Source organism: Panthera tigris, chromosome X (genome assembly GCF_018350195.1).
Source record: "Panthera tigris isolate Pti1 chromosome X, P.tigris_Pti1_mat1.1, whole genome shotgun sequence".
Lineage (NCBI taxonomy): Eukaryota > Metazoa > Chordata > Mammalia > Carnivora > Felidae > Panthera > Panthera tigris.
The window spans coordinates 65,804,810-65,818,090 of NC_056677.1; the positions used below are offsets into that span (position 1 = coordinate 65,804,810).

A 13,281-nucleotide genomic window follows, 5' to 3' on the forward strand; every position below is an offset into this window, starting at 1 on the left:
GAACTGATAAACGAATTCAGTAAAGTCACAGGATACAAATCAATGTACAGAAATTTGTTGCATTTCTAAGGACCAATAATGAAGCAGCAGAAAGAGAAATTAAGAAAACAATCCCATTTACAGTTGCACCAAAACCATACGATAAATAGGAATAACCTAACCCAAGAGTTGAAAGACCTGATCTCTGAAAACTATAAAACACTCATAAAAGAAATTGAAGATGTAACAAAGAAATGGAAAGACATTCTATGCTCATGGATCAGAAGAACAAATATAGTGAAAAAGTCTATATTACCCATAGCAATGCATATATTTAATGCAATCCCTATCAAGACACCAAAAGCATTTTTCACAGAACTAGAACAATCCTAAGATTTCTTTGCAACCTCAAAAGACCCCAAATAGACAAAGCAACCTTGAAAAAGAAAAGTAAAACTGGAGGCATCACAGTTCTGGAATTCAAGTTATATTACAAAGCTCCTGGGATGAAAACAATATGGTACTGGTACAAAAAGAGACACATAAATCAATGGAACAGAACAGTAAACCCAGAAATGAACCCACAACTATATGGTCAATTCATCTTCAACAAAGCAGGAAAAAATATGCAATGGGAAAAAGATAGTATATTCAGCAAATCGCATTGATAAAGCTGGACAGCAACATGTAAAAGATGAAATGGACCACTTTCTTACTCCATATACAAAAATAAATTCAATATGGATGAAAGACCGAAATGTGAGACACGAAACCATTAAAATCCTAGAGGAGAACACAGGTAATCTCTTTGACATTGGACATAGCAACTTCTTATTATATATGTCTCCTCAAGCAAGGGAAATAAAAGCAAAAATGAACTACTGGGACTTCATCAAAATTAAAATCTGCAAAGTGAAGGAAACAATCAACAAAACTAAAAGGCAACCTATGGAATGTGAGAAGATATTTGCAAATGACATATCTGATAAAGGTTTGGTGTCCAGAATATATAAAGAACTGCTAAAACTCAACACCCAAAAAATGAATAATCCAATTTAAAAATGAGAAGACATGAACATTTTTCCAAAGAAGACATACAGATGGCCAACAGACACATGAAAAGATGTTCAAGGGGCGCCTGGGTGGCTCGGTCGGTTGGGCTTCCGACTTCGGCTCAGGTCATGATCTTACGGTCCGTGAGTTCGAACCCCGCGTCAGGCTCTGTGCTGACAGCTCGGAGCCTGGAGCCTGTTTCAGATTCTGTGTCTCCCTCTCTCTCTGCTCCTCCCCTGCTCATGCTCTGTCTCTGTCTCAAAAATAAATAAAAACATTAACAAAAAATTAAAAAAAAAAAGATGCCCAACATCACTCATTATCAGGGAAATACAAATGAAAACTACAATGAGATTATCATATCACACTTGTCAGAATGACTAAAATCAGCAACACAGTAAATAACAGGTATTGGCAAATATGTGGAGAAAGGGGAACCTTCTTGCACTGTTGGTAATGCAAAGTGGTGCAGCCACTCTGGAAAACAGGATGGAAGTTCCTCAAAAAGTTAAAAAATAGAACTAACATATGATCCAGCAATTGCACTACTAGGTATTTACCCAAAGAATGCCAAAATACTAATTCAAAGGGATACATGCACACCAATGTTTATAGGAGCAATAGCCAAATTATGGAAATAGCCCAAATTCTCATCCACTGATGAATGGATAAAGAAGATGTGGTATACATATACAACAGAATATTACTTATGCAACGACATGGATGGAGCTAGAAATTATTATGCTAAGTGAAATAAGTCACAGAAAGAAAATACCATATGATTTCACTCACATGTGGAAATTAAGAAACAAAACAAATGGGTATGGGGGGAAAAGAGAGAGGCAATCCAAGAAACAGACTCTTAACTATAGAGGACAGAGTTTTACCAGAGAGGTCGGTGGATGGATGGATCGGTCAAATAGGTGATGGGGATTAAGGAGTGCACTTGTGATGAGCACTGGGTGTGTATGGAAGTGTTGAATTGCTATGTCGTACACCTGAAATGAATGTAACACTATGTTAATAAAGTAGAATTTAAACAAAAACTTTAAAAAATAACCTATGTTAAAGCCCTATCCCTCAAAGTTTTTGTATTTGGGACAGATCGTTTAAGGAGGTCATTCAAGTTAAATGCAGTCTTAAGTGTCGGCGCTAAAGCACTAGAATTGGTGTACTTATAAGAAGAGAAACAGACAGCAATGCTCCCTGTCCCTTCCTATCTGTGTATATACAATGAAAAAGTCATGTGAGTACATATCAAGAAGGTAACCTAATATTAGCAAGCCAGGAAGAGAATCCTGACTAGACACTCTGTTGGCACCTTGATCTTGAACTTTCAGCTTCCAGAACTGTGAGACATTAAATGTTTCCTGTAAGTATATGAAAAAGTACTCAACATCTCAAATCATCAGGGAAATGCAAATCAAAACCTCAATGGGATATCACACCTGTCAAAATGGCTAAAATCCACAACACAAGAAACAAGTGTTAGTGAGGATGTGGAGAAAGGGAACCCTCTTGCTCTGTTGGTGGGAATGCAAACTGGTACACCCACTGTGGAAAATAGCATTAAATGTCTTCATAAAGTTAAAAAATAGAACTACCCTATGATCTAGTAATTGCACTACTAGGTATTTACCCAAAGAATACCAAAATACTAATTCAGAGGGATCTATGCAGGGTGCCTGGGTGGCTCAGTCAGTTAAGCATCCAACTTTGGCTCAGGTTAATGGTCTTGCGGTTTGTGAGTTTGAGCCCCATGTCGGGCTGTGTGCTGACAGCACAGTGCCTGGAGCGTGTTTTGGATTCTGTGTCTCCCCCTCTCCTTCCCCCTCCCTCTCTCTCTCTCTCTCTCTCAAAAATAAATAAACACTAAAAAAAAACACAAAGGATCTATGCACCCATATGTTTATTGCAGCACTATTTACAAGAGCCACTTTATGCCTAGAGCCCAAATATCCATTGATAGACGAATGGATAAAGAAGATGTGGTATACATATGGAACATTAGGCATAAAAAAGAATGAAATATTGCCATTTACAATGACATGGTTGGAGGTAGAGAGTATAATGATAAGGAAAATAAGTCAGAGAAAGACAAATACCATATGATTTCACTCACATGTTGAATTTAAGAAAAAACAAATGAACAAAGGAGAAAAACAGAGAGAGAGAGAGAGAGAGAGAGAGAGAAAGAGAAAACAAGAGGCACTTATAGAAAACAAACTGATGGTTACCAAAGGGGAGGTGGGTGGGAGATGGGTGAAATAGGTGAAGGGGATTAAAGAGTACAGTTATTATGATTAGCATTGAGTAATGTACAGAGTTGCTGAATCACTGTATTGTATACCAAAAACTATTACAACATTGTATGTTAATTATACTGGAATTAAAACAGAAAAATTAATACAAGAAAGACAAAGACAAGAGGAGAGAGGAGCTTGGGAAGATGGTGGAGTAGGAGAACGCTGATCTCATCCCATTCAATGTTTTCACTATATATCATCAACATCCAAATCAATAAAAAAAAGTGTAACCCAAAGACTGGAAGAACAAACAGCACAACTAAATATAGAGAAGAAGCTGCATATGAAAGGTTAGAAATGTCAGAAAGGTGGAGGGACGCTGCTGGTTTCTTGGAGGGATCTATGTGATGGAGAAGGTAAAGAAATGGGCCCTTGCACCAGGGAGATCACATATGGAAGACTAATCCCCATAATATCTGGCTTTGAAAACCACTGGGGCTGAATTCCTGTGTTTGTTTAACCACTGGGACTTGGATCATGGAGCCTGAAGGCAGCTGACTCAGCACAGAGCAACCCTAGAGGATGATACCTGGGTGATGCCCTTAAAGAGATAGCAGCCTCCACGAAGAAGCAACATAAAAACGGCAGTTTACACAACACTGGGGGCAAACAGGAAACATATCTGTTCATAGTGATTTTGGAGTGTGTTGGGGGACTTCTCTGAAAATGAGGGAGCTGGCAGGTGACATTTTCCTCTCCTCCCCCCTTGCACAAACAATGGGCCATGGGCAGGAGACAGGATTGCACAAATACTTGCTATCTAACCAACTAGCAGTGCACCATGCCCATGAGTTATCCTGAGGGCTCACTCCAAAACTGCTGGCCTGGGCACTTGGCTAAGGGCTACCAGGTACACAGCTGCCAAAATGACCACATTCATTTGCTGTGCTCTGCCTTGTTGCCTGACTATGCTGAGCCACAGAAGTCTGGCTATACCCAGTCACCCTGGTACACAGACCCAGGTGCCCCTGCACCTCAAGGATCCAGCATGAAACTGGTGCCCCAGTGCAAATTTTGCTAACACCACTGCCACACCCCTAGTTGCCTCGCATACACACCCCCTCAGAGCTGGCGTGCCTGTTCTCACCAACACCACAGAAAGCAAGCACAGCCCACAACAGGCAGAAAGACAGTGCAGGTGACTGCATTGAAAGGAAAAGTGACTCAGACACAAGAGCAGGGCGTACATAACACACAAAGGATACTTTCATGAAGTGCCAGGTTCTGGTGAACAGGGGACACCACTTCAGGGCTTTCCAGGACCTCTTCTTAATAAAGTAACTACTTTCAAGAGCAAAAGATGTAGCTGACTTTCCTAACACACACAAACAGACACAGAGAGGCAGACAAAATGAAGAAACAGAGAAATGAAAGAACCCAAATGAAAGAATAGGAAAAGGCCATAGTCAGAGATCTAAGCAAAACAGATATAATTAACATGCCTGATAGAGAATTTAAAGCAATGATCATAAGGAAACTCATTGGACTTGAGAAGAAAGTGGAAGATATGAGTGAGATCCTTAACATAGAGACAAGGAATAACACAGCAGAAATAAGGGCACAATAAGTAAAATGAGAAACACTCTTGATGGAATGAAAACATGGAAGAAGCAGAGGAATGAATTAGTAGAAGAGAAGACAGAGTAAGGTATTCAAGCTGAACCAAAGACTGAAAAAAGAATTATGCAAAGTGAGAAGAGACCTTAAGGAACTCAAAGACTCCATCAAATGTATTAACATTTGTATTACAGTAGTCCCAGAGGAAGAAGAGAGAAAAGGGGGCAGAAAATTTGTTTGAAGAAACAATAGCTAAAAACTTCCCTAATCTGGGCAAGGAAACCGATATCCAGGGGGCACAGATACACCCCAACAAAATGAGACCCACACAAAGACATATTCTAACTAAATTGGCAAAATATAATGATAAAGAAAAAATTTAAATGATCAAGACAGAAGACATAGAAGGGAAAACCCATAAGGCTAGCAGGAGATTTTAACAGACACTTTCTAAGCTAGAAGGGAGTGGAATGATTATTCGAAGTGTGAAATGGGAAAAATTTGCAACCAAGAATACTTTATCTAGCAAGGCTATCATTCAGAAGCGAAGACAAGATAAAGAGTTTACCAAGACAAAAATTAAGGAAGTTTATGACCATTAAACCATCCCTGCAAGAAATATTAAAGGGGGCTCTTTGAGTAGAAAGGAGAGACCAAAAGTGACAATATAAGGGTAGAAAACACAAAAGCAGTAAACATGAATATTTCTGTGAAAAAATCAGGCAAGGAACTCACAAGATAAAAGGATATGAAATATAACAACATATATCAACAACGTGGGGAGAAGGGAGGTAATGAATGTGTCCAAACTTAATGTGTACCATCAATTTAATGTGCACTCTTATACAGAGGAGGTGCTATACAAACCTGTTGGTAACCATATATCAAAAACTTCTAATAAATATGTAAAGAATAAAAGAAAGAAATATATCACTAAAGAAAATCAGCAAAACATAGAAGAGAGAAAGACAAGAAAGTATCAGAGAAAACACTGAGAAACAACCACAAAAGAAGCAAGAAAATGTCACTAAATACATATCTATCTATAGTTACTTTGAAAATAAATGGACTAAATGCCAGAACCAAAAGACACAGGGTGACAGAACAGATGAAAAAACAAGATCCATCTGTAAGTTGCCTACAACGTGACTCATTTTAGACCTAAAGGCACATACAGATTGAAAGTGAGGGGATGGAGAAATATCTATTACAAAAAAGGATGTCAAAAGAAAGTGGAAGTAGTGATACTTATAGCGGACAAACTAGACTTTAAAGCAAAGACTGTAATAAGAGACAAAGAAGGACACTAGACAATAAAGAAAGAATCCAACAAGAAGATAAAAGAATTGTAAATGTTTATACACGTTACATAGAAGCACCCAAATACAAACAACAGTTAATAACAAACATCAAGGAATAATCAATAATAATACAATAATACTAGGGGGATTTAACACTACACTTACATGGATGGACAGAACATCTAAACAGAAAATCAATGAGGAAACAATGGCTTTGAAAGAAACACTGGAACAGATGGAGTTAACATATATATTCAGAACATTCCATCCTAAAATTGTGGAGTACCCATTCTTTTCAGGTGCACACGGAACTGTCTCCAGAACAGATCATGCATTAAGCCATAAAAGGAGCCTCAACAAATTCAAGAAGATCAAAGCCATACCATGCATCTTTTCCGACCACAATGCTATGAAACTAGAAGTCAACCACAAGAAAAAATTTGGAAAGACCACAAATACATGGAGGTTAAATAACATGGTACTAAGTAATGAATGGTCAACCAGGAAATAAAAAAGAAATAAAAATATATGGAAACTAGAGTGTATTATGTTAAGTGAAATAAGTCAGAGAAAGACAAGTATCATATAATTTCACTCATATGTGGAATTAGGCAACCCAAAGATGAACATGGGGGAAGGGAAGGAAAAATAAGATAAAAACAAAGAGGGAGACAAAACAGAAGAGACTTTTTTGTAATGTTTATTTTATTTTTGAGAGAGAGAGAGAGCAAGCACAAGCAGGGGAGGGGCATAGAGAGATGGAGACACAGAATCTGAAGCAGGCTCTGGGCTCTGAGCCATCAGCACAGAGCCCAACACAGGGCTTGAACGCACAAGCCATGGGATAATGACCAGAGCCAAAGTGGATGCTCAACCAACTGAGCCACCCAGGTGCCCTGAGACTTTGAAATACAGAGAACGGACTTAAGGTTGCTGTTGGGGAGGTGGGTGTGGGGGATGGGCTAAATGGGTGATGGGCATTGATGGCACTTGTGAATAGCATTGGGTGTTATATATAAGTGATGAATCACTGAAATCCTGAAATCAAAGCTACACTGTATGTTAACTAACTTGAATTTAAATAAATAAATTTATTTTAAAAATATATGGAAACATGAAAATGAAAACATAACATTCCAAAATCTGTGGGAGGCAGCAAAAGTGGTTCTAAGAGGGAAGTTTATAATAATACAGCCCTATCTAAAGGTGAAAGAAAAATCTGAAATAAACAACCTAACTTTATCCCTAAAGGAGCAAGAAAAAGAAAAACAAACAAATCCTATAGCCAGAAGAAGGAAAGAAATGATAAAGATTAAAGGAGAAGGGTGTCTGAGTGGCTTAGTTGGTTAAGCATCTGACTCTTGATTTCGGCTCAGGCCATGATCTCACAGTCATGAGATCAGGCCCCACATCGGGCTTTGGGCTGGGCAAGAAGCCTGCTTATGATTCTCTCTCTACCTCTCACTCTGCCCCTCCCCTGCTCTCTTGTTCTCTCTCACTATCAAAAAAAAAATAATAAAGATAAAGGAGAAATAAATGATATGGGAACTAAAACAACAATAGAACAGATCAATGAATCCAGGAGCTCGCTCCTTGAAAAACATCCATAAAATTGATAAACCTCTAGCCAGACTTAGGAAGAAAAAAAGAGAAAGGACTCAAATGACTAAAATCACAAATCATAGAGAAATAACACACAATACCATATAAATACAAACAATCATGAAGAGCATTATGAAAAACTAGGTACCATCAAATTGGACAACCCTGGAAGAAATGGATAAATGCCTAGAAACATAAAAACTACCACAACTGAAACAGGAATGTAGAAAATTTTGACATATTGAAATCAGCCAAGAAACTGAATCAGTAATAAAAAAAAAAAAACTCCCAACAAACAAAACTCTAGGACCAGATAGCTTCACAGGTGAATTCTACCAAACATTTAAAGAAGAGTTAACACCGATTCTTTTCAAACAACTCTGAAAAAATAAAAGGAAGGAAAAATTCCAAATTCATTCTACGAGGATAACATTACCCTGATACCAAAACTAGATAAAGACACCACTAAAAAACAGAACTACAGACCAATACCTTCGATTAATATAGATGCAAAAATCCCCAACAAAACAGTAGCAAACTAAATCCAACAATAAATTAAAGGAATCATTCACCATCAAGTGGGATTCATTTCTGGGTTGCAAGGTTAGTTCAACATTCAAAAATCAATGTGATACATGACATCAAGAAGAGAAAGGATAAGAACCATATGATTATTTCGAGAGACACAGAAAAAGCATTTGACAAAGTACAACATCCATTCATGATAAAAGCCTTCAACACGGTAGATTTAGAGGGAATATACCTCAACATAATAAAGGCCATAAATGAAAAACTTACAGCTAATATCATCCTTTATAAGACAAAACTGAGAGCTTTCCCCCTAAGTTCAGGAACAAGACAAGGATGTCTACTCTTTAGACTTATTCAACATGGTACTTGGAGTACCAGACACGGCAATCAGACAAGAAAATGAAATAAAATGCATCCAAAGTGGTAAGGAAGAAATATAACCTTCACTAGTTGCTGATGACATGATACTGTATAGAGAAAACCTAAAAGACTCCACAAAAAAACCTGCTAGAACCGAAACAAATTTAGTAAAGTCACAGGATAAAAAAAAACAATGTATAGGAATCTGCTGCATTTCTATATACTAAAAATGAAACAGCAGAAAGAGAAATTAAGAAAATAATCCCACTTACAAGTGTACCAAAAATAAGACACATAGGAATAAACCTCATCAAAGAGGTGAAAATCACGGACTCTGAAAACTACAAAACACTGATGAAAGAAATTGAAGACAACACAAAGAAATGGAAAGACATTCCATACTTATAGAATGCAGGAACAAATATTGTAAAAATGTCCATACTAACCAAAGGAATATACAGATTTAATGTAATTCCTACAGCATTCTTCACAGAGCTAGAACAATCCTAAAATTTGTGTGAAACCACAAAGACCCTGAATAGTCAAAATAATCTTGAAGAAAAAAGCAAAGCTGGAGCCATCACAATTAGAGACTTTCAAGTTATATTACAAAGCTCTAGTTATCAAAATAGTATGGTACTGGCATTAAAACAGACACATAGACCAATGGAACAGAACAGAAAATCCAGAAATAATCTTATAACTATATGGTCAACTAATCTTTAATAATGGATAATAGGAATAATAGGAATGAATATCCAATGGGAACAAGACAGTCTCTTCAACAAATGGTGTTGAGAAAACTGGATATAAACATGCACAAGAATGAAACTGGACCACTTTCTTACACCATACACATACACAAAAATAAATTCAAAATGGATTCAAGTCCTACATGTGAGACCTGAAACCATGAAAGTCCTAGAAGAGAACACAGGCAGTAACCTCTTTGACACTAGTTGTAGCAACTTCTTACTACTTATATGTCTCCTGAGTCAAGGGAAACAAAAGCAAAAATAAATTATTGGGACTACATCAAAATTAAAAAAAAAGTGAAGGAAACAATCAATAAAACTAAAAGGTAATCTACTGAATGGGAGAAGATACTTGCAAATGATATATCTGATAAAGGTTTAGTATCCAAAATATATAAAGAATGTATAAAACTCAACACCCCAAAACAAATAATCCAATTAAAAATGAGCAGAAGAGATAAACAGACATTTATTCAAGGAAGACATCTAGATGACTAACAGACACATGAAAACATGCTCAACATCACTGATCATCAGGGAAATGCAAATCAAAACTACAATGAGTTATCACCTCATACCTGTCAGAATGTCTAAAATCACTAACACAAGAAACACAGATGTTGGTGAAGTTGTGGAAAAAATGGAACCCTCTTCCGCTGTTGGTGGGAATTCAATTTGGTGCAGCCAATGTACCAAACAATATGGCTCCTCAAAAAGTTAACAACAGAACTACCTTATGATGTAGCAATCACACTACTGTGTATTTACCCAAAGAATACACAATACTAACACAAAAGCATACATGCACCCCTATGATTATATCAGCATTATCAACAATCCCTAATATATGGAAGGAGTCCAAGTATCTATCAAATAATGCATGGATAAAGAAGATGTGGTATATATTGAATAGAATATTATTCAGCCATAAAAAAGAATGAAACCTTTCCATTTGCAATTACATGAATGGAGCTAGTGAATATTATGCTAAGTGAAATATAGCAATCAGAGAAAGACAAATATATGATTTCACTCATATGCAGAATTTAAGAAACAAATGAGCAAAGGGAAAAAAAGCGAGAGAGACAAATCAAGAAACCGACTCTTAATAAAGAACAAACTGATGGTTACCGTAGGCAAGGTGGGTGGGGAAATGGGTTAAATATGTGTTGGGCAGTAAGGAGTGCACTTGTCAGGATGAGTACTGGGTGATGTATGTAATTATTGAATCACTATATTGTACACCTAGAGTCTATGTTAGGTAACTGGAATTAAAATAACATTTATTAAAAAAGGACAGGAATGTGTCTGATGTGACAGGGGGTACAACACCCACATGTCTATGTCCTGTTTCGTCCATCCTCCATCCACACCCTTCAGCAGCACCCCCTCATTCTTCCCAGGTCTCACGTACAGTGCCCCTGAGGGAGGAAATTCAGAGCATGGGAAAGGTCTGACCTATACGGGCCCTTGGTGGTCTTTTCGTACACTCACCTTGTTTTATAGAAATAAGTATTACTGGCAAAGTTCTTTGTCTTTGAAAAAAAAGACAAGGGATAACCATTATTGGTGAGGATGTGGAGAAAATGGAAAATTAGTACAGCAATTGTGGAAATAGTTATGGAGGTTCATCGAAAAATTAAAAATAGAGGGATGCCTGGGCGGCTCAGTCAGTTGGGTGTTTGACTTCATCTCAGGTCATGATCTTGCAGTTCGTGGGTTCAAGCCCTGCGTTGGGCTCTGTGCTGACAGCTCAGAGCCTGGAGCCTGCTTTGGATTCTGTGTCTCCCCCTCTCTCTTCCCCTCTCCTGCTTGCACTCTCAATCACTCTCAAAAATAAATAAACATTTAAAAAAATTAAAAACAGAACTACCATTTGATTCAGTAATCCTACTTCTGGATCCAAAAGACCTAAAATCAGGATCTTGAAGATATATCTGTAGTCCCATATTCACTGTAGCATTATCCACAATAGCCAAGATATGGAAATAATCTATATGCCTTTCTATTGATGAATGTAAAAAATGTGATAGGCACACACACACATATACCCCACAATGGAATATTACTCAGACTTTGAAAAGAGGAAATTTTACTATTTGCAACAACATGTTTGAAGCTCAAGGACATTATGCTAAGCAAAATAAGCAAGACAGGGAAAGAAAAATATTACATGTCACTTATATATATATATAATCTAAAACAGTCATACTTGTAGAACCACAGAGTAGGATAGTGGTTGCTAGGGGCTGCAGGAAGAGGACTTGGGGAGGTACAAAGATCCAATTATTCAGAATGAGTAAGTTTTGGGTATCTAAGGTACAACATGGTGACTACAGTTAATAATACTGTATTATACACTTGAAATTTGCTAAAAGGAGAAATCTTAATTCTTAACACACACACACACAGGGTAACTATGTAGAGGTGATGGATGTATTATGATTAGTTTGATTGTGGTGACCATTTCACAATGTACACACATATCACAACATCATGTTGTACACTTTATAATTATATAGAATTTCTATATGTCAGTGATATCTCAATAAAGTTGCTAGAAATAAATACCTGCTGTTTAAGCCATCCAGTCTGTGGTATTGTATTGTAACAGCCCAAGCTGACTAATATAGTAGGCCAGAGACTAAAGTAATAGCAATAGAAACTGTAGACAAGAGATTTGGGTGGTATTAAAGAGTTGTAGAATTCATAAAACCGAACAATTGACTGGATATGAGGAATAAAAGAAGAGTCTAAGAACACTAGGATTTTAAGCTGGGTGACTAGGAAGATGGTGGTGGCATTAATGAAAATAGTGAATGCAGAAATAGAAGTAAGCCTGAGACAGAAAGATGGATGATAAACACCCAAGGAAAATACTTTAAGAAGCACTTGGAAATGATACTGGTAGAATAAGGAAATGTTAGGGCTAGATATGTGAATTTGGAGAGTCCTTAACATAAGGATGATTGATGTAGCTAATAGATACCCTTATTTTGTAGAAGACCAAAAAAAAAAAAAAAAACAAACCCACCAAAAACCAAACAAACAAATCAAGATACCACTGGGGAACAGTAAAAAGGAGGTAAGTAGGGCCAAAGAAACAGAAAATATAGAAATACAGGAAAAACAGAGATGTAAGATAATCAGTACAGAAGCCTGGCAGTAGAGTTACTAGAAGAGGTATTCAAAAGTATGCAATAAGAAACAAAATCAAGGAGACAGGGACTAAGAAAAGAACACTGGTTGGTTTCTAAAGAGAACTAGTAATTCTGGAGAGGACAACTTTGGGACAGTAGTGGGGTCAGAAGCCAAACTATAAAGGATAAAGAAATTTTTAGATGGAAAGAAAATAGAAGCAAGAAGTATAAGCTATTCTTTCTAATAGCTTGTGAAGGGGAGGGGAAAAAAAAGAAAGTGGCATGAGTAGGCAATATGCAGCAGGATCAGAGAAGAGAATAAAGATACAAATTGGGAAAAATAAAGGCACTAATTATTTTAAAGTAATCACATGTTTTAATGTTTTTCACATAACCAATATAAAATAAATCTTTAGAAAGTCTATTTTTGAGTTATTTGGTATTTCAACAATGGCTATCCTACTTAATCTTTTTAAAAATTTATATAAAATAAAAATATATTTCATATATTAAACTATATTAGTAACAAAAGGAAAAAAAATCCAAAATCATCTTTAGATAAGTTTTCTACTTTTAAGGGCTATCTCAATTTTTAAAAAGCACTTGCTTTGAAATATCTCATTTAGTTTTTCCTACCTACTCATTTCATATTTTATTTTAAAAGACTAAAATATGTTTTGGAATAATTACTGGAAAT

The 13,281-nt window shown here is 36.7% G+C and overlaps 1 protein-coding gene across 7 annotated transcripts in view; it reads right to left on the reverse strand.

The window, feature by feature from the left end:
• BRWD3 (bromodomain and WD repeat domain containing 3) overlaps positions 1-13,281 on the reverse strand; it is a 219,229-nt gene that overhangs the window by 12,619 nt on the left and 193,329 nt on the right. The window contains exon 41 of one of the 7 annotated variants that reach the window (XM_042975147.1): positions 1,868-2,030. The exons of the other annotated variants lie outside the window; for them this stretch is intronic. Within the exon in view, the coding sequence (XP_042831081.1) occupies positions 1,966-2,030 (65 nt within the window). The 3' untranslated portion in view covers positions 1,868-1,965. Of the gene's footprint in view, positions 1-1,867; positions 2,031-13,281 lie in introns of those variants that run through there. 7 annotated transcript variants of the gene reach the window in all.